The sequence below is a fragment of the Thalassophryne amazonica genome, chromosome 14, assembly GCF_902500255.1.
Source record: "Thalassophryne amazonica chromosome 14, fThaAma1.1, whole genome shotgun sequence".
NCBI classification, from domain to species: domain Eukaryota; kingdom Metazoa; phylum Chordata; class Actinopteri; order Batrachoidiformes; family Batrachoididae; genus Thalassophryne; species Thalassophryne amazonica.
The window spans coordinates 23,533,410-23,555,383 of record NC_047116.1 but is presented as its reverse complement, the minus strand read 5'-3'; the positions used below and the strand labels follow the sequence as shown (position 1 = coordinate 23,555,383).

The following is a 21,974-nucleotide window of genomic DNA, read 5'->3' as shown; positions in this document are numbered from 1 at the left end:
TCAAAATGGATAGAAGAATAACCAGAATGGCAAAGGCTCACCCATTGATCAGCTCCAGGATGATCAAAGACAGTCTGGAGTTACCTGTAAGTGCTGTGACAGAAGACGCCTGTGTGAAGCTAATTTATTTGCAAGAATCCCCCGCAAAGTCCCTCTGTTAAATAAAAGACGTGCAGAAGAGGTTACAATTTGGCAAAGAGCACATCAACTGGCCTAAAGAGAAATGGAGGAATATTTGTGGACTGATGAGAGTAAAATTGTTCTTTTTGGGTCCAAGGGCCACAGACAGTTTGTGAGACGACCCCCAAACTCTGAATTCAAGCCACAGTTCACAGTGAAGACAGTGAAGCATGGTGGTGCAAGCATCATGATATGCATGTTTCTCCTGGTGTTGGGCCTATATATCACATACCAGGTATCATGGATCAGTTTGGATATGTCAACATACTTGAAGAGGACATACCCTTGAAATGGGTGTTTCAACAAGACAATGACCCCAAGCACACTAGTAAAGGAGCAAAATCTTGGTTCCAAACCAACAAAATTAATGCCTCACAGATGTGAAGAAATCATGAAAAACTGTGGTTATACAACTAAATACGTTTAGTGATTCACAGGATTGCTAAAAAAGCAGTTTGAACATAACAGTTTTGAGTTTGTAGCGTCAACAGCAGATGCTACTATTATTGTGAACACCCCCTTTTTTTTTATTTCATAGCCTTAAGAGTGTGCATATCATGAATGCTTGGTCTTGTTGGATTTGTGAGATTCTACTGAATCTACTGGTACCTTGTTTCTGATGTAACAATAAGAAATATACTCAAAACCTGGATTAATCTTTTTAGTCACATAGCACTACTATTATTCTGAACACTACTGTATACAACCCCTGGCAATAATTATGGAATCACCGACCTCGGAGGATGTTCAGGAAATCAGGAAAAATAATTGTGGCAGTCAGTAACGGTTACTTTTTTAGACCAAGCAGAGGGAAAAAAATATGGACTCACTCTGAGGAATAAATTATGGAATCACCCTGTAAATTTTCATCCCCAAAACTAACACCTGCATCAAATCAGAGCTGCTTGTTAGTCTGCATCTAAAAAGGAGTGATCACACCTTGGAGAGCTGTTGCACCAAGTGGACTGACATGAATCATGGCTCCAACATGAGAGATGTCAATTGAAACAAAGGAGAGGATTATCAAACTCTTAAAAGAGGGTAAATCATCACGCAATGTTGCAAAAGATGTTGGTTGTTCACAGTCAGCTGTGTCTAAACTCTGGACCAAATACAAACAACATGGGAAGGTTGTTAAAGGCAAACATACTGGTAGACCAAGGAAGACATCAAAGCATCAAGACAAAACTTAAAGCAATATGTCTCAAAAATCGAAAATGCACAACAAAACAAATGAGGAACGAATGGGAGGAAACTGGAGTCAACGTCTGTGACCGAACTGTAAGAAACCGCCTAAAGGAAATGGGATTTACATACAGAAAAGCTAAACGAAAGGCATCATTAACACCTAAACAGAAAAAACAAGGTTACAATGGGCTAAGGAAAAGCAATTGTGGACTGTGGATGACTGGATGAAAGTCATATTCAGTGATGAATCTCGAATCTGCATTGGGCAAGGTGATGATGCTGGAACTTTTGTTTGGTGCCGTTCCAATGAGATTTATAAAGATGACTGCCTGAAGAGAACATGTAAATTTCCACAGTCATTGATGATATGGGGCTGCATGTCAGGTATAGGCACTGGGGAGATGGCTGTCTTTACATCATCAATAAATGCACAAGTTTACATTGATATTTTGGACACTTTCTTATCCCATCAATTGAAAGGATGTTTGGGGATGATGAAATCATTTTTCAAGATGATAATGCATCTTGCCATAGAGCAAAAACTGTGAAAACATTCCTTGCAAAAAGACACATAGGGTCAATGTCATGGCCTGCAAATAGTCCGGATCTTAATCCAATTGAAAATCTTTGGTGGAAGTTGAAGAAAATGGTCCATGACAAGGCTCCAACCTGCAAAGCTGATCTGGCAACAGCAATCAGAGAAAGTTGGAGCCAGATTGATGAAGAGTACTGTTTGTCACTCATTAAGTCCATGCCTCAGAGACTGCAAGCTGTTATAAAAGGCCTGAGGTGGTGCAACAAAATACTAGTGATGTGTTGGAGCGTTCTTTTGTTTTTCATGATTCCATAATTTTTTCCTCAGAATTGAGTGATTCCATATTTTTTTCCTCTGCTTGGTCTAAAAAAGTAACCGTTACTGACTGCCACAATTTTTTTTTTTGATTTCTTATAGTGTTTCTTAAAGCCAGAAAGTTGCCATTTGAAATGACTTTAGTTTTGTGTCATGTCTGTGATCTGCTTTTTTTCTACAAAATTAAACAACTGAATGAACATCCTCTGAGGCCGGTGATTCCAGTGACCGATTGTGCGGTTCCCGGGATATGGTTTACAAATGTATATTGTGTCTAGAGTTTCATCTGATCCAATCAGATAGGACGTGTTTGACGTGTCGAGGCACCAGCTCAGATACACCGAGATGAAACGGCGTCAGACGCAACTTTTCACATATTTAATCGAACCGCTTTACTTAATTCGAGTCGTTTATTCACATCGATGCTGCAGATAAAAGTGCTTAGCGCTGACAAAGGTCCTGACACACACGCTTCGCGTTGAGCCAAATAACACACACTGCGGTAAATAGAAAAAAAAGGCATTAGTGTGTTTGGCGTGCGTGTTGACTTGCCCTGTCAGTCCTCTTGTGCGTTTGCTCCCCAGAGCGGTTTGGATAGCTGTCTGACGGAGCCAGACACCAGGTGGGAAAAGGATTCGGCTGCAGGGGTTGAAAATGAGCCCCAGTCAGACCAATCAGCAGCAGAATGTTGATAGATTGATGGGAGCTGTCGGGGGTTTGATGAGCTCCGAGCCGTTCTGTCATGCCGTTGTTTTTACATAGTGCGGCTGTATCATCTGAGTGCAATTTTCCTGTATACTTTCTTTGGGCAGTTTGTAAGAAGTCAGTGCTTATTTATCTTGCACGGCCCACGTCGGCTGGTACGGTGAATGATTGCGCTTTTAGACAGGAATAAGTGTTTCAGGTTGGCAGAGGAGCAGCTGGGCTTTTTTTTTCTAATTAAAACACTGTAAAACCTAATAAATTAAAGGGCAAGTTCACATTTTTTACATCAATCACATTAAAACTATGTTGGTACTCAAGCCCTTGAGTGATCTGATCACTTTTAACAGTATCTCATATGACAGCAATTCCGATTTCTCCACAAACTGCTGAAAAGGAAGTTCATGGATATCAATCAGGCATCAGCATTTGAAGCTCTACATGAACTGAAACCACGTTTCCAAATTTTACAGTTGTACAATGTTATTAATGGACTGTTGCATTTTATAATAACTTGCATCATGTATTGTTGGTGACATTACAAATTTTCAGAGGGACTATTTACTGTGTGCCACATCCAATATATATAAATTGACTGACATCACAGGGAGGTGATGGTGTAATGGTTTGCACGTTGGACTCGGATGTCAGCGATCCGGGTTCGCTTCCCGATTGCAGCAGCGCTCCCAACTGGCACCTTCAACAGGAGTGCTGGGGAGGAATGAGAGACACATGCCGTGAGCCCTTCTGGAAATAAGCTTTGGGCTTTTGTTGGCTACTCGTGTTAAATAAGAATCTCTTCTACAGAAACTACCTTTGAAAACACTAGTTCCCAACCCCGGCCCTCAGGGATTCTCTAACCTGCACATTTGTCTAACCTATAGTGTTGTTATTAACACTCAGCCGCATCTTATGATACCTTACATCATATGTTGTTGATGACATTATCATGAGGGACTATTTACCACATGCCACGACTATGCAAAACAGACTGACCAAAACTATCGTCTGAGACAGTAGTTCCCACTCCCGATCCTCGGGACTGCCTCACCTGCACATTTTTCTATCTCTATCTTCTTTTTCTTTTGGCTGTTCCCGTTAGGAGTCACCACAGCAGATCAATCGTTTCCATCTCACCCTGTCCTCTGTATCTTCCTCTGTCACACCAACCACCTGCATGTCCTCCCTCAGCACACCCATAAACCTCCTCTTTGGCCTCCCTCTTCTCGTCCTGCCTGGTGGCTCCATCCTCAGCATCCTTCTCCCTATATGGGTGATTCTTAGACTACGGGCACTTTTATGTCCCTTAATCATATTTTATGAAAAACAGAAAAAAGGGGAAATTTCACACTTTTATAGTTATCTTTACAATGAAAGTGTTTTAAGAAATTTGGCCTAGTAGTCTATGATGACTTTTTCACCTTTTTTCAGCATCATTATATGCAAATATTGCCGTTTTGTGCTTGTCCCACACACAGATTTATGATCTTCAATGATGAAAATGAATAGTAAAAAACGTTTTTTCTAATGTTTTAAAATATCTCTGAATAAATATCAGTAAAATAATCAAAACATAATTGGGGTATTCAATGTCATACAACTGTTGTGATTTTTTTTAAACGAAATGTAGTTGTCCCACACTATTGCTATAATTTCCACCACAACAATAATGTAAATGGACTGCATTTATATAGCGCTTTTCCATCTGCATCAGACGCTCAAAGTGCTTTACAATAATGCCTCACATTCACCCCGATGTCAGGGTGCTATCATACAAGGCGCTCACTACACACCGGGAGCAATAGGGGATTAAAGACCTTGCCCAAGGGCCCTTAGTGATTTTCCAGTCAGGCGGGGATTTGAACCCAGGATCTTCTGGTCTCAAGCCCAACACCTTAACCACTAGACCATCACCTCCCCTCCCTTTAAATGTCCCTTTAAAATGTCCCTTTAAACAGTTTGTATGAAAGATTGTGTGGGTAGTTTCTGTGGAGATAAACAGTGACATCAGAGCACATGTATATAGCGCCAAATCACAACAAACAGTTGCCCCAAGGCGCTTTATATTGTAAGGCAATGGTGTGGTGGAAATTACATTTACAAGGCCAATAGTGCCTGTAGTTAAAGAATCACCCATATACCCTCGGTCCCTCCTCTGCACATGTCCAAACCAACTCAATCTCGCCTCTCTGACTTTGTCTCCAAACCGTCCCACCTGAGCTGTCCCTCTGATATGTTCATTCCTAATCCTGTCTATTCTCTTCACTCCCAAAGAGAATCACAACATCTTCAGTTCTGCCACCTCCAGCTCCGCCTCCTGTCTTTTTGTTAGTGCCACCGTCTCTAAGCCGTGCAACATTGCTGGTCTCACAACTGTCTTGTAAACTTTGATTTTTCCATCTCTATCTGCTCTGCCAAAAGCTGATTAGCTCATTCAGATTCTTCATTATCCAGAAATAATGGGATAATAAAAGTAACAAAATAATACATGAAACCTACTTTTTAAAGTTGCTGGTAGGTTAGTGGTACAATAACATCCAAATATATGGTCACTGCATACTGGTTTATTGCAGTCCTGCAGGATTGTTATACATTATTAGACTATTAAAAAGTAGGCTGCTAGTGTTATTTCATAACTTTTATTATTTCTGTATTTTTGAGTGTACGGTGGATGTTGGACTCCCGGTACGGGTGCCTCATTCACTCTTGTATATCACCTGTTAAGCTAATTTTTCATAAATGAATTTCTTGCTAACAAAAGATTAGGTGAATACTTAGATGTTTGATTGCTAACACTATTCTAATACATCTAGGTTTTTAAATAGAATTTTAAAGAAAACCATTACCAAACCAAAGTTGAATTATTCCAATATCAATAATTACAATTGAGTAATACAGACTTGGTTGGTTAATGAACGTAAACTTGTAGTGCTTACAAAATTTACTTTGTGATAAAATTTGTTTTAAATAATATATACTTATTTTGGTGGTATATTACAAAATTACCTCTAATTTAATTGGTTATGTGGGGGATATCATGGCAAATAGTGTTTTCTCTGAGATGCTACAGAAAACATGAAGTAGGATGCGTATGTGCAAGGTTTAGCGTTAGTGCTGCATTTGCTGGAAACTAGGAACTGGGATTTTCCAATTTACAAGGAAAATCTTTCGAAAAATCTTAAATAAAACTTCAGTCTCTTCACTGATTCATTTTGGTAAAAAAACAGCAAATGTTCTCACTCTAACATTATTATTGACAACTGACAGCAGAGTGAGGGTGGTCTTACCTGTCCAGCAGATATCCAGCAAATCCTTTGCATGAAATCTGTCCAGATTTTATCTGGCAGTCTTTCCAGCGGGAGTTATGATGATCTGTGTTAATTGGTTGTCAGTTTTGGTTTATTTAGTCACTTTCTGCCTTGTTTCTTCAACCCCATGAGGACAGCAAGAGCACTGTTGACCCTTGTATGGCAGGTTGAGAAAGTGGGTTTCCCAGTGTATCATGGCATCTTGTCATGTGGCTCAAAATTCCAATGGTGCTGTAGTGATACTCAAATGATAAAATGTTTGAGATTACGTTTGAGATTACCAATCCAACAGAAAAGATCACAGGGTGCCTTCTACCCACACTGGGACACCTTCATGGCTCATACTGTCTCAGGAGAGTCGATACCATCCTAAAGGACTTGTCACACCCTGGTCACTCTCTGATTGAGCTACTGCCATCAGGCAGACAGTCCAGGGCCATTAAAACAAGTACAAATAGATTGAAAAACAGTTTCTACTTAACTGCTGTTAGAGCTTTGAATGCCACTGGAAGCAAATAACCAGGTCACATGCCACAGTTGAAATGGGTGCAATATTTGTTGTGCAATATCCACTGCCACTGAAATATCCACAGTTTTGTACACTTTTCTCTTTTTATATGTATCTCTTTTTTGCTACTACGTACTTGCTTAATTTTTTTCCAATTTATTAAAAATGTTTTATTTTGCGCTCTAGACATACCTTTTTCAATCTGTTAAATTTTATGTTTATTTTATTTTCTTCCCCAGCCCTTTCAAGTCTTCACGTGGTTTACGCAGGTTTCTATTTGCACTGAAAGGCTTGCACCTTACCTTTCGTTGCACCTGTTACAATGACAATAAAGACTCCGTAACATTATCTTGAGTTTCTCAGGTTTTACAGTGAGGATTATTCTTTGATCTGTTGTGTGACACACGGTTCCGCCTCCCCAGCACAGCACTCCACAGTAGACCAGGTTTAGAACCTCCACATTACCGTACTCTGAACACAGGCGCTTGTTGGGATGTGAGCGTGCAGCCGAAGTGAGCAGCATGTGTTGGGTAACCTCTGACCTCTGCTTTCAGTCGTAACCAGCGCTGTCATAGAACTGACAGGATGCCTGTCATAACATCTCATGGTGGATTGTCAGTGGAGGACTAATTACCGTACACAGTGTCAAACCCAACTGCAAACGGCAAAGTGCTGAAAGATGTCTTGGCTTGTAATGCACTCGGTTTGAAATCATACTTGCAAAAACTCAGCCTGGACAAGATATTTGTTATATAAGCGAGCCTGAGGGCCTCTTTGTCCTCCTCCCCTAAATGTCCACAGATGTAAACTGCAGCAACTGACTCTGTTGTTGCTCATTGTTGCTATGTCTACAGATCCTACCGCTCCTCCCAGGCCGACCAGTTTACGCGTCACCAATGTGACGCTCGGCGACGAAGGCCTGGTGACGGCTCGTCTCAACTGGACCCTGCCGGAGGAACCCGATATTCCCGTACATCACTACAAACTCTTCTGGAGCTGGACCGTGCCTGGAAAGTCCACAGTGCCATCAAAGAAGAAGAGGAAAAGACCACCAACGGGGTAATCTTCTCGCTCTGTTTCACTCTGAGATATGTTCTCACACTCTCTGTGTTTTCCTCCTGTCTGAGACTGAAGGGCTTTATCCAAAAAGGTCCCAGCGCCTCCTCCTCCGGCCTCCACATCACTCAAATGATCCGCAAAAGACCCTTAGAGGAAGAAACAATGAAGAAGAAATGGGACATTTAATTATTTGCAGTTAGTTGAAAGGCAGTAAAGCGAGCACAAAGTGACACAGTGAGCCCGAGTTTTGTGACATCGTAACGGCCGCCTCTAATGGGTATTTTCATGACACTGAAATTGGGTTTGTGCGCTTGTTTGGTTTTTGATGGTGTAACATGGGAGTCGTACTCCAAAGATGTGGGAATTGTGATGTGTGGTGTGTGTGTGTGTGTGTGTGTGTGTGTGTGTGTGTGGTGTGTGTTGTGGGTGCGCGCCGCGCGCACATGGGAGTTTCTTGTCTTGAGCCAATCCGTCATCCACAGCTGCCTTGCACACATCTTCTCCTTTAGTTAATTAAATCCTAACAGCAATGTGCAGAATGCCAACGAGAATAATGTGTGATAAATCTGCAGCCTCTGAGTGGAGACACACAGATACCGTTAATTTGTGAAAATGACATTAAGCTGCTGCACACAGCTACAGATGCTCAATAATGTTAAATTAAACGGCTGTACTGCACAGTTTTGTTACAAAAATAACTTTGAGTTGGGAGATAAGTGACTGGGTCCGTCCCCTCCACTTTACCACAATAACTCAAAATCAATAAATGCTATCATCTTGTAAGTCTGTAAGTTTAAAGCACATATGATGAAAGTTAAATGATTAAAATTTCAAATGGTTGATGAACAAATCAGTAGAGAAGCTGTTTGTTTTGCTTACATAATGCACCATGTACCTGTGTGCCAAATGCTGGTCATGTGGGGGTTTGTTGCAAGGTGATGATAATAGTATAATCATCACATGCATGATGGAAATGAGGATCAGCTGATTTCGAAGTTGCATGTATTGTGAAATCAGCCTAGATCAGACTAGTTCTAGTGGCCACCAAGCCCCCGCTGCTTGGGTTTAATCCCAGAGTTATACCATAAACACATGGATTTACATCTGTAACATGAGCAACCCATGTACATCTTTGAGTATTAGTTCTTTATTTTCCATATTTATGCACCAGAGTAGTTTATTTTGAATACATTCATTCATTATCTATAACCAGGCATGCACATAACTGGTACTCATGGTGCTTGTGCATGCTAAAAATAAATGATGCGCAGCAGAAAACACAAGGGAAGCGCATCATAAGAGGAAAGCAATGACAAATTGCTGGAAAATGCTGTGCATCAATGTTCAGCGCACACAAGCACAATGCGTACCAGTTATGTGCACCCCTGTCTATAACTGCTTATTTCAGTTACGGTCGTGGGCGAGCTGGAGCTTGTCCCCACGGTCATTGGGCGGGTAGACCCTGGACAAGCCGCTAGTTCATCACAGGGCTCTTTGGAATAACAGAACCTTTACAACTGCATCTATTTAGCGTGTGACTCAACTGATAATAGAAGGGATAATGTTAGATGTAATGATAATGATTAGAATGTGTCTGAGTGTAACTCATCTTACACAGTGATGTGTGCAGTCTACATCAGAGAACTTGCCTGTGGATGTGAGACATTTTGTAGCAGTTTTCATTGCATCAGGGTTGGGGTGAGAACTGGCGAATGTTCTCAATCAGTGACTGATGTGGCGTCAATGAAATCACTGATTTACTTATGTGGTCTATTTGACCAGAACTCTGGTCTTTACATCCTGGAGATCTATGTCATTGTGAACACTGGACAATAATGCTATGGTTGCTTAACTGCAATACTTCTGTCACTACGTTTTAACAATTCACTCTTTTGTGCATTATTGTTCATATGACCAAAGCAGATTGTCACCCCACTGAATCTAGAGTGCTTGACATTTCTTCCTATATCAAAAAATCCCTGAGGGAGTTTTTTTCCTTTCTACTATTACAGTATGATCACTTGGTTGCATCTGCAAATGCAGTATGAAAAGGAATAAAAAACACATAATGAACAGCAAAAATGTCTGTTCAGAGCAAAACATTTAAAAGTAAATAATGTTTTAGAACCCCTGTATAGCTTTAAATATTATAGTGAGCTTTACCTTAGCCTAGCTCTCCTCCTTGTTGCAGTTCCTGGCTGTCCCACAAACTTCAAAGAAGTGGGAGTGCTGATTAGTGTGAAGTCATTTATTCTCTTCATTCAAGAGCAGCTCTTTCAGTTTGAGAGTATGATTTATTAATTTCACTCATTCTCTGAGATCCAACAGCAGGGATGGTGGCCAAGTAGTAATTGCGTTTGGTTTCAGTGCGGAAGATTCCTGGTTCAAACCCCACACCTGCCATTTCTCCATGTAATGTGGAGTTGTGTGCGGAACAGCATCCGTGTAAAACGAAATCAACATCAACCCTCGAGTGGGGGTGAAAAAAAGAAAATCAAGGGACAGCAGAAGGGATTATTTACTCTGAGATCCAACAAATGCTTCCCACTCAGACATTTTTATTCCCTTTCTTCTTGCTGTATGGCACTTGATATCCAACATAATGGTGCATTACCACCACCTTCTGCTTCGGTAAATATATTCCTCAGCTAAAAGGTCTTCTTGATTGTATGAAATAGACACCTGAGCTGTAAACGTTTGATGCCATAATGCATGTGTTTTTTTCTTCTAAATATCAAATTACATATTTATGAGTGCCCATGGTGAATAAATGAAGTGGACTTCATCTGATTGGTAACATAGTCAAACATTCATACATGAATAGTTGAATAGTTTTTGCATTTTTAAAAGCTAAGTGAGGTACTCGTGCATGTTCATTTGAATAATCAATAAATGTAACCTGATAACGTGGAGTAGCGAGGCTGTGCAAAGAACATTTCACTTGAGTAGCGATGAGAAAGGCAGCTTGTCTAGACGGTCCCCGTCTGAAGGATCTTGTGCTGAATTAGTTTTAGAAATGCACAGCAGATGTGGCACAGAGGAGATAGAGGTGGGAGACACCAGACACCTACCGACACATGTACTACTGGTTTCCACTTCTGCACCTCCGGGCTGCAAAAGCAACCCCCTGGTCGAGGAATGTCAAAATACCCACAGTCAATAAGAAGTGATGAAGCTCGTGCTGATGGTGGAATGCTGTAAGTCAAACACGGTGAAGAAGCCCTGGGAGGTTCTGACAACACGCACACCCATGAAGGCTATCTACCTCACCACGATGCCTTCCTGAGCACCACACGTGTTCTTAATAAACGGCCTGGTCTTTGTTGGACTTGTGTGACAGAGCTTTGAAATGAGGCCACGAGGCAGCATATATAGTGTTTTTTGTTGTTGTTGTGTCACAGGCTCAGAACTGGGGTGGATCTGGAGGGACTACAGGCAAACAACACTTTCACCGTGGAGCTTCAGGCCATTACTTACTGGGGAACAGGTGCGTCTGAAGAGCTCCAAGGCTTCACTCCACTTCAGCACCTCCCAGAATAATGATTCAGGTAAAGATGGATTGATTTTGCGAATAACTAATTGGTTAGCTCAGTAAATCGAAGTTATTGTCATTGAGTCACCGTACTCTGGGGTTTTTCAGTGTGAGCCCTATTTTAGAGGACAGGAGAGGTTCAAATTTTTATTAAGAAACCAAACAATGATACTTGGCCAATACAGAGTTAGAATATTAACACTGCCAAGGGTTAAACAGCTCTGCAGTGGGGGCAATGGGGCAAGTGATAAACATCAACATAAACCGCTTCTTGTCACCATGGCATGGACACAAATTCTTGGTAGCTTGAAAGAATTGCTACAGAGATACATTGTGCCTGTTTACCTCAGTAAATGTAAAATAACTTTTAACAATGATTGAGTGTATAGGCAGTGACTTACCTTAGCCTTCCTCTGGTTTTGAAATGACTCTTTCCACTGATCCACACAAGCTGATTGCTATTGAGGAGCTCCTTCATATTGTTTAGCAATGAAGCAGAAGTCGTTAATAGTCGGCTCAAATGGACGTGGTGGAGAGCAGCGTTGCGAAAAAGATGTTTACTTTGAGGTGTTTTCACTAGCCCCATAGGATTCCACTACATAACTGTTTTAGCCCTCAGTGATGTTAGTGTTCTAACGCAATACTGGACCAATTATGAATGTTTTTGTCCTGAATGAAAAATCAATAACCATCTAAAAATGTGCCACATGTTACATGTGCGGTTTTCATCTTCTTAATTTGGTGGTTTGGTAGGCTTCCTCATACAACTAAAGAAAAATATCATCTCTGCTGTTCTACTCAGAGCTTTTGGCAACAGTGGTCACATTTCATCCACCTTTTATTTATTGGTCCATATTACTGACCACATGACTGGTTTTTATGCTCTTCACTGGGGAAGGTATTGAACTCTTGCCACGTTTACAGGTTGTGGGGACAGACGTTGCCTTTCATTAGCAGTTCAGCCGGCTGACCAGTGCCATTGCTCACACTTACTGTGTGGAGCCATACATGAAAACTGGGTGCCAGCTTGGGACCGATTACCTTTGCACCTTTTGTGAAGCGTGTACCCACTCGCAAGGCAGTGAGTGAAACGCCCCATATATCACACTTTGACATTGTATGGTCCAACATTCTGAGAGTGTCATGTGGCTTTTCAGCTTCATAATTGTACATTGCCACTAGGCACAGTGGTACAGGCCAGTACCGAGATGGGTATGAGAAGAAGCTTGAAGTGGAAACAGTTTTATAAATTATATTATTTTTTTTTTTAGTTTTATTTTAGCCTACCTTACCACAGCTTCAACCTCCAGAAGAATGAGTGGCAAGACCTATGAGAAATGTTTGTTTCCCTACTTCTATGGTCCGATTACCAACAAACTTGGCATGTGCATGACAATAACTGCAGAATATCCCTTAAAGGTTTTGGTTTGATAAAGGTCAGCTCCCTCCACATACGGAGGTGGGTTCTGGAATTGCCCACATGATGTCAAATTAGCCTGAGGTCAATCCCGTCTGCTTATTGGTCTACTTCGCCGAGATTCTTTTGTTGGTTTCTAATGAACTTGTGTCAGTGAATGTTTACCCTGACATTGCCCAGAAAGAATTCTTTTTGGCAAAACCCATTGTCAAAATATTGTATTTCAACACAATTTGGACAATATGTGATACACACTTAGTTGGCAAAGTCAGAGTTCAATCATTCATGTGAATGTCAGTCATTGCGGTCAGATGTCACATTGTCATAGCCCTTACTGTCTTCATTCCTGTGGCTGTTACAACTTAGTATATTGTCAGAGAAAGCCTTGACTTTGGCTTCTTGCATGCTGGATTTTGTCTGCTTTACTCTATATTCCATGTGAACATTGAGCTCCGCCATCTGTTGTTGTTGCTGTTCAAGCCCGGCACCTGACTGCAGCGGCAATGGTGCATTTCAGTGCGTCCATTGATTTCCCATAATTCTCTTCACTAGCTTGGCAGAGGTCATGTGGATGTGTAGCAGTACAGTTCTGGACCCACAATATGTGAATGAGAACAAATGGTTGTTCAGACATGTGCAAGGTCGCACACAACTCGGAGCCGGACAAATTTGGCAGTTGTTGAGTCACAAGGACCTTAATTGTTGTAAATTACTGGAAGTTTTCAGGCAGAGTATTATCAGGGGAAATGGCTGATGCATGAATGGCCAAAGTACACTGACGGCTCATCTGCATTCATTTGGAGCACCTTCATTTTAGGAAGCAAATACCAAGTACTATTAGTGCGTTCATTATAAGCAGCTCTAGAAGAGTTGAACCTCTAACCCCTGCAGTAATAGTGCTGCGCTCTACCGGTTACAGAACACCAATTATGCATGAAGAAGATGTTGAAACTGCTGAGATCTTACAAAGAAATAATTGTGTGTTATTCTGTTACCATGCTGGAGAGTTTGCCATAACACGCTCACTGGTGTGTCCTTAGCTACAGGAGCAAACAGTTCTCCGTTTCTCTTCCCAGTAAAGTCAGTGATCAAGTCAAAGAAGGAGGAGATATCCCCTCTTGTTTCCACCTTGGCCCAACGCCCTTCTGGCCCTCTGGAGGTAGGAACGCCCTTCTACCAGGATGGCCAGCTGCAGGTCCGAGTCTACTGGAAGAACCGGGGAGGTATGCATTCCACCACATTAATCACGGCCTTGTTGCAATCTGTTTACCACTTTGTTGTTTGCGCCAGTTGCTCTCAGGCATCAACACCACAATATGGCTCATTCCTAGTCGGTTAAACAATGGAACGCCTTTTTGAAATTGCAATATGTGGCCTGGGAGCTGGGAGCGCTGGCCAAATGGACATTGCGTACTGATGTCATCATATCTGGCAACTACTAAGTGGTGTCCACGATAAGAGGCAGTGTAAACAAACATAGGTAAGAACATATTATGAGAAAAGTGATAGTTGTTGGTGTTTTGTAGCACAGTAGGCCAGCCTGTTCTTTGTCTGTATGATGTCAATCCCCAACCTTCCCCGTGCTTGGGTAATTCAAGCAATAGCCTTAGCTTTCCACTGTCTGTTCATCGTAGTCTCCTTGAGCAAGACACTGAACCCCAAATTGCTCCCAACAGTGGTTTTCAGTTTTAATTTATCCAGAATGATAAATATCTTAAACAAATTACCACACTCTTGCTAATTTGCGTGAAAAAAAACTGTGTAGTGTACTATTTGCCATAGGCCAAGCTAAACTTCAACATTTGACCTGGTCAGCTATAACAGCTTTTCTGTAAGTCCGTTAAAGTTATGACATTGTACGAAATGTGTCTGTCAATGACCTGCACCAGAATGCAATTAGCCTACATTTATGTACCAGTTTTATTCATGGCATAATCCACTCTGGTGTCATCTTCTTCTGGTTCTTTTTATCAGTCCCTATTAAGGTGCAGAAACAACCTATTTCAGAGTTCAAATTTATTCAGAGTTAAGTGGAAATTACAGGCCTGGGTTCTTACCAGCGTCACACACACATGAGGACACGTAGCTAGAGTCACGAACAAAGAAAATAAATACTTTTTATAAAGCAAAATATAGGTGCGACAAAAGCCAGACCTGATTTCCCAAATCCTAAATTTATTGGCCTCCTGTGGGCAAAGAGGGAGGTCTGGACCGCTGCCCAAACCCGTGCGATGGCGGGACGTGTTGTAACTTTAGTCTCTTTGTTCTAAGTGGTAAAATCAGTTAAAAATTGTTCCACATGCACGTTTAAGTGCATAACAGACTCATATAAAAATTTATGATCTGTTCTCTAATCAACGTAGAAACATGATCATTTTCCGACAAACACCCCCCAAAACAACGGCCGCTTTGAAGGACCAATAAGGGAATCATTAAGCAAAAAGGTTATTGATGTCAGTCGATCAAATAATTTCTTAACTATTCTCAAAAAGAAACCAGTTCTCGATACCCATCCCTATTCATTAGCACAAACACACTTTAAGGATATAATAATGCACAACTGTAATTTCACTATTGCTAAAACTGTAATGTTTGCTAAAGCAGGAGAGTTACCATGCAGCTACAACTGATCGAGGCTGAACACTAAAGGCAGCATTTCCATCATACCTTGCTTACCGTCTAGACTTTGCGAATTTGGAAATTCCTAATGGAATGGAAATGCAGTCACATTGTATACACAGCAAGTGCTAAGTGATCCAAACAGAGGTCTACGTACTCCACTAGCACCTCCATTTTCTTTGCACTATAAGATGAACAGCGTTGGCCAGCTTGGTGATATCGCTGAAGCCACAACTTGTTAGATGATCTGCAACAGCTGGGTTAACTGTTTCATTCATGTTCTCAATTGTATCATAATTAATAAGTTAAAGGGTATTTTGGTGTATCGTTACTGGCTTCATGTGAAATTAAGAGCAGATTTGGAGGTTTTGTTGCTGACTTAAGGTGCTCTGAATGCTTGTGCACACATCTGTCTTGCAGAGCTTGTTAAGTGTGACGTTCCTTCTCGTGCCCAGCAGTCTCAGAATGTGGGCTTACTTTGTGTATCAAGGGTGAAAAAGAAGTCAGCAGGCTTTGGAGTCCTGCTTTGTGGAACACTTTGCTGCTTGACATTAGAAAGTCTATTCTAGTTGATGCTTTTGAGGCTGATCTACAACCCCTGGCAATAATTATGGAATCACCGGCCTCGGAGTATGTTCATTCAGTTGTTTAATTTTGTAGAAAAAAAGCAGATCACAGACATGACACAAAACTAAAGTCATTTCAAATGGCAACTTTCTGGCTTTAAGAAACACTATAAGAAATCAGGAAAAAATATTGTGGCAGTCAGTAATGGTTACTTTTTTAGACCAAGCAGAGGGAAAAAAATATGGACTCACTCAATTCTGAGGAAAAAATTATGGAATCATGAAAAACAAAAGAACGCTCCAACACATCACTAGTATTTTGTTGCACCACCTCTGGCTTTTATAACAGCTTGCAGTCTCTGAGGCATGGACTTAATGAGTGACAAACAATACTCTTCATCAATCTGGCTCCAACTTTCTCTGATTGCTGTTGCCAGATCAGCTTTGCAGGTTGGAGCCTTGTCATGGACCATTTTCTTCAACTTCCACCAAAGATTTTCAATTGGATTGAGATCCAGACTATTTGCAGGCCATGACATTGACCCTATGTGTCTTTTTGCAAGGAATGTTTTCACAGTTTTTGCTCTATGGCAAGATGCATTATCATCTTGAAAAATGATTTCATCATCCCCAAACATCCTTTCAATTGATGGGATAAGAAAAGTGTCCAAAATATCAACGTAAACTTGTGCATTTATCGATGATGTAATGACAGCCATCTCCCCAGTGCCTTTACCTGACATGCAGCCCCATATCATCAATGACTGTGGAAATTTACATGTTCTCTTCAGGCAGTCATCTTTATAAATCTCATTGGAACGGCACCAAACAAAAGTTCCAGCATCATCACCTTGCCCAATGCAGATTCAAGATCACTGAATATGACTTTCATCCAGTCATCCACAGTCCACGATTGCTTTTCTTAGTCCATTGTAACCTTGTTTTTTTCTCTTTAGGTGTTAATGATGGCTTTTGTTTAGCTTTTCTGTATGTAAATCCCATTTCCTTTAGGCGGTTTCTTACAGTTCGGTCACAGACGTTGACTCCAGTTTCCTCCCATTCGTTCCTCATTTGTTTTGTTGTGCATTTTTATTTTTGAGACATATTCCTTTAAGTTTTCTGTCTTGACGCTTTGATGTCTTCCTTGGTCTACCAGTATGTTTGCCTTTAACAACCTTCCCATGTTGTTTGTATTTGGTCCAGTCAGTCCACTTGGTGCAACAGCTCTCCAAGGTGTGATCACTCCTTTTTAGATGCAGACTAACGAGCAGATCTGATTTGATGCTGGTGTTAGTTTTGGGGATGAAATTTACAGGGTGATTCCATAATTTTTTCCTCAGAATTGAGTGAGTCCATATTTTTTTCCCTCTGCTTGGTCTAAAAAAGTAACCGTTACTGACTGCCACAATTTTTTTTCCTGATTTCTTGTAGTGTTTCTTAAAGCCAGAAAGTTGCCATTTGAAATGACTTTAGTTTTGTGTCATGTCTGTGATCTGCTTTTTTCTACAAAATTAAACAACTGAATGAACATCCTCTGAGGCCGGTGATTGATTCCATAATTATTGCCAGAGGTTGTAAAAACATTTATATTCTGTTTCTTGTAATTACTTATGGTTTTATCTCAGTTTAGCTATATTTGTTGGTTTGTATGATATGTTTGTATTTGGTGTTGTGTTTTAAATTGTTCTTATGTATACAGTAGTGTTCAGAATAATAGTAGTGCTATGTGACTAAAAAGATTAATCCAGGTTTTGAGTATATTCTTATTGTTACATCGAAACAAGGTACCAGTAGATTCTCACAAATCCAACAAGACCAAGCATTCATGATATGCACACTTTAAGGCTATGAAATTGGGCTATTAGTAAAAAAAAAAAAAAAGTAGAAAAGGGGGTGTTCACAATAATAGTAGCATCTGCTGTTGACCGCTACAAACTCAAAACTGTTATGTTCAAACTGCATTTTAGCAATCCTGTGAATCACTAAACTAGTATTTAGTTGTATAACCACAGTTTTTCATGATTTCTTCACATCTGCGAGGCATTAATTTTGTTGGTTTGGAACCAAGATTTTGCTCGTTTACTAGTGTGCTTGGGGTCATTGTCTTGTTGAAACACCCATTTCAAGGGCGTATTTTGACATATCCAAACTGATCCATGATACCTGGTATGCGATATATAGGCCCAACACCATAGTAGGAGAAACATGCCCATAGCATGATGCTTGCACCACCATGCTTCACTGTCTTCACTGTAAACTGTGGCTTGAATTCAGAGTTTGGGGGTCATCTCACAAACTGTCTGCAGCCCTTGGAGCCAAAAAGAACAATTTTACACTCATCAGTCCACAAAATATTGCTCCATTTCTCTTTAGGCCAGCTGATGTGTTCTTTGGCAAATTGTAACCTCTTTTGCACGTCTTTTATTTAACAGAGGGACTTTGCGGGGGATTCTTGCAAATAAATTAGCTTCACACAGGCGTCTTCTAACTGTCACAGCACTTACAGGTAACTCCAGACTGTCTTTGATCATCCTGGAGCTGATCAATGGGTGGGCCTTTGCCATTCTGGTTATTCTTCTATCCATTTTGATGGTTGTTTTCCGTTTTCTTCCATGCGTCTCTCGTTTTTTTTGTCCATTTTAAAGCATTGGAGATCATTGTAGATGAACAGCCTATAATTTTTTGCACCTGCGCATAAGTTTTCCCCTCTCCAATCAACTTTTTAATCAAACTACGCTGTTCTTCTGAACAATGTCTTGAACGTCCCATTTATCCTCAGGCTTTCAAAGAGAAAAGCATGTTCAACAGGTGCTGGCTTCATCCTTACATAGGGGAGACCTGACTCACATCTGTTTGTTCCACAAAATTGACAAACTCACTGACTGAATGCCACACTACTATTATTGTGAACACCCCCTTTTCTACTTTTTTACTAATAGCCCAATTTCATAGCCTTAAGAGTGTGCATATCATGAATGCTTGGTCTTGTTGGATTTGTAAGAATCTATTGGTACCTTGTTTCCCATGTAACAGTAAGAAATATACTCAAAACCTGGATTAATCTTTTTAGTCACATAGCACTACTATTATTCTGAACTTTCATTGTTAAAACAATGAAACTCCAGAAAGCACATACACAAAGTAGCATCAAAGAAGAAAATTACAGTAGACGAGCAAAGCATTTGCTTCACCAATAAAAGAGGCCAGGCAATGAATGAAAAATAAATAAATAGTATCTATAAAATTATAAAGAAATAGTGCAAATGTAATGGATAAGAGTAAAATGTATGTTTAAACTTTTATCATTTACTCTTTTTTTGTGTTATCATGGGGAGCGTGTTGAAATATTTGCATAAAAGTGCCAGATAAACAAAATTATTTATGTTATTTATAACATCCAGCAAGAACAGGGACTTCCTTTGTACAATAGCCACATATGAGTTAAATTTTGTCAAGATCCATCAGCAGATTTGAGATGATCCTCGAAATGGTGAAAATTTAAGAAATAGTCCAGAATCAGGATCCTGATCCTGATGCACTCCAAAATTTAATGGAGTCTTCCATGGCCTAATATCTATCTGTAGTGAAAATTTTTGTCTAAATCCTTGCAGTAGTTTTGACGTAATCCTTAAAAGCCTATAAAGCGAAATCCTGAGCCAGAATCTGGATCCGGATTGCCTTCAGAATTGAGTGGAGTCTTCCATGCCCTAATATCTATCTGTGGTGCACATTTGGTAAGAATCCATGAAGTAGTTTTGACATAATCATTCAAAGCCTATATAAAGTGTAATCTTGATCCAGAAACCGGATCCGGATCACCTCCAAAATTTAATGGAGTCTTCCATGGCCCTAATAACTATCTATGGTGACACTTACTCACTCACTCATCTACAACCGCTTATCCAAGATTGGGTCGCGGGTCTGTGGTGACAGTTTCGTCAAATTCTGTGCAGTAGTTTTGACGTAATCCTGCTAACAGTCAGTTAGCAGGATTACAGTTATTACATCCTTGGTGACGTAATAAATTGTCATTGACTTTACGCAAATGTCTTTGACTAATCTGCCATTGTTTCCATAGTTCCTTGATTTCTGCCTATTAATGGATGAATAGCATGGAAAGATTTCTTAAAGCCATCAGTGTTTGACACCAACAAGTGCACACATGATTGTATCTCAGAGGCATCCAATGAAACCTGCACCAGGGGACCAGAGCTACTCTTAAGTTCAAATAAAATACCCAAACAGAGCTTTGTGAGAGGTTTAATGACAGCTTTATTTCATAGATCCTTGTGCTGGAATTAGTGTTGAGGCAGTGTATTTTGTTTTATAAGACCCAGTGTTATCGGGAACAGACACAGTAAAGGGTTACACTACCACAAGGGGTTAAAACCTATAGCAGTGCCTGTCCCGGCAACATCCATTTCCCAGCTCTTCTGTTAATAGCACAGTGGAAATGTGGAAACCTTGAAAGCCGTGCTCTCAGGGTAACCTGTCAAGTCCCATTCACTGGTCTATGTTATGTTTCTAATATATGTCATCACCTCAGCCAAACTCCACATCTTGGAGTCAAGAATGCAAAGCCTGGCTGAAGGAGTGTCCTGGTGAGACACCAACTGCTGAATCAGAGGGAGAGTGGGAGTGAGCGAGGAGATAGAACTGGCTCTGAGCTGTTAGCGAGGCTGGCCCGGACTTCGAGCTGAGTGATGCTGACGGGGATCACACATGGCCGGGGGAATCGCGTTGTCGAGGAGCCGGGTTAATCCCGGTCCAGCTGCAGCACAGGTCTTGCCACTCATTAGGGTGAAGGCTGTCCCTGGCTTGAATTCTGACAACCCTGGTTACACTACTGTAAACGTGCAGGCATACAGATGGCCCGGCGCACTGGGAGTCTTCTGGACATCTGGTTTGTGTGACGCTCAAAAGGGACAGGTTAACCGAAGCATGATTAAACTCTCACTTATTGTCTCTGTGATCCAAAGCAGTCGAGTCCCTGGATTGTTTCCAGCAGAAGAAACAGAACTTTACTGTACGCGGGCTCAGATAATATATCACTGTCTACCGCGGGCCCAGACAAGGTGCAGCGGTCTGACCGCGGCAGCACTTCTGAGGCTTTGTTTCCAGATTATCAAGCTCCGAGACTCTCTACCTGATTTCCATGTCCCATTTCTTGTTTTACATACTACCTCCCCTCGCTGTCAGACCCAGCTAAGCATATCTTTATTTTTTTTCCCTCCCCCTATTTCCGTATTCCCTGTAATTCCTCTCTTCTTATTCCAAAAAGCTCAGGGGTTCCAAATGCTAGACCTGCGCGTCAACCTTCAAAGGGCCCCTTTTATCTCCACACCTCAACGCAGGCCCCCGCTGAGGGGCCAACATAGTGTAACTCAATTATTAATCAGAGACCTATTTGGCATATCCAAGCGACGGAGAAGTACGCTGAATAACAAATCTAGTGAAATAAAATGAAGGTGATGGGTGAGTAAATGAGTGATTTCATGAGTTGCTATCCTGGAGTGGAAAAAAAACTCAACGTTGCCCTTTGAGACTGTGAATGAGCATTGATACTACTACTGATGAGCACATGCCGATGACTGAGGATGAACATTTTGGTTGTGAACTTGGCATTTAGACAGAAATGCTAAGAAGCTATAAGAATGCAGCTAGTTGGGCCCATAAGTATTTGGACATTTTTGTCAAGTTGCCTCTGTGTGCCGTCACAATGGAGTTAAAGTGAAATGATCAAGATGTGTTTGTAACAAAGACCTTCGGTTTTTGTCCCCCGATGGCCTAAGGCCTGATGTCATGGCAATTTCCGTCCGTCTGTCTGTCTGCCTGTCCGGCTGTCCATCCCAAAAAGGGTATAAGCGTTCTGCAATCAACTCCTCTCGCACTTTTAGTAGGAATTTGGGAAAACGTGATACAATTTCTTGTATCAAGTATTTCTTGTTATAGGTTAGTAATACACATATAATCCTAATGTTCGACTTGGAAACATTTTATCAGAGTTATGGCCCTTTATTAACAAATCTAGACTGTCAATTTCAT

General features: G+C 40.9%; 1 protein-coding gene across 1 annotated transcript in view; it reads left to right on the top strand.

The window, feature by feature from the left end:
* LOC117524095 (anosmin-1) overlaps positions 1 to 21,974 on the top strand; it is a 165,003-nt gene that overhangs the window by 130,021 nt on the left and 13,008 nt on the right. The window contains exon 11 of the mRNA XM_034185826.1: positions 13,017 to 13,031. Coding sequence (XP_034041717.1) covers positions 13,017 to 13,031 — 15 coding nt within the window. The remainder of the gene's footprint in view (positions 1 to 13,016; positions 13,032 to 21,974) is intronic.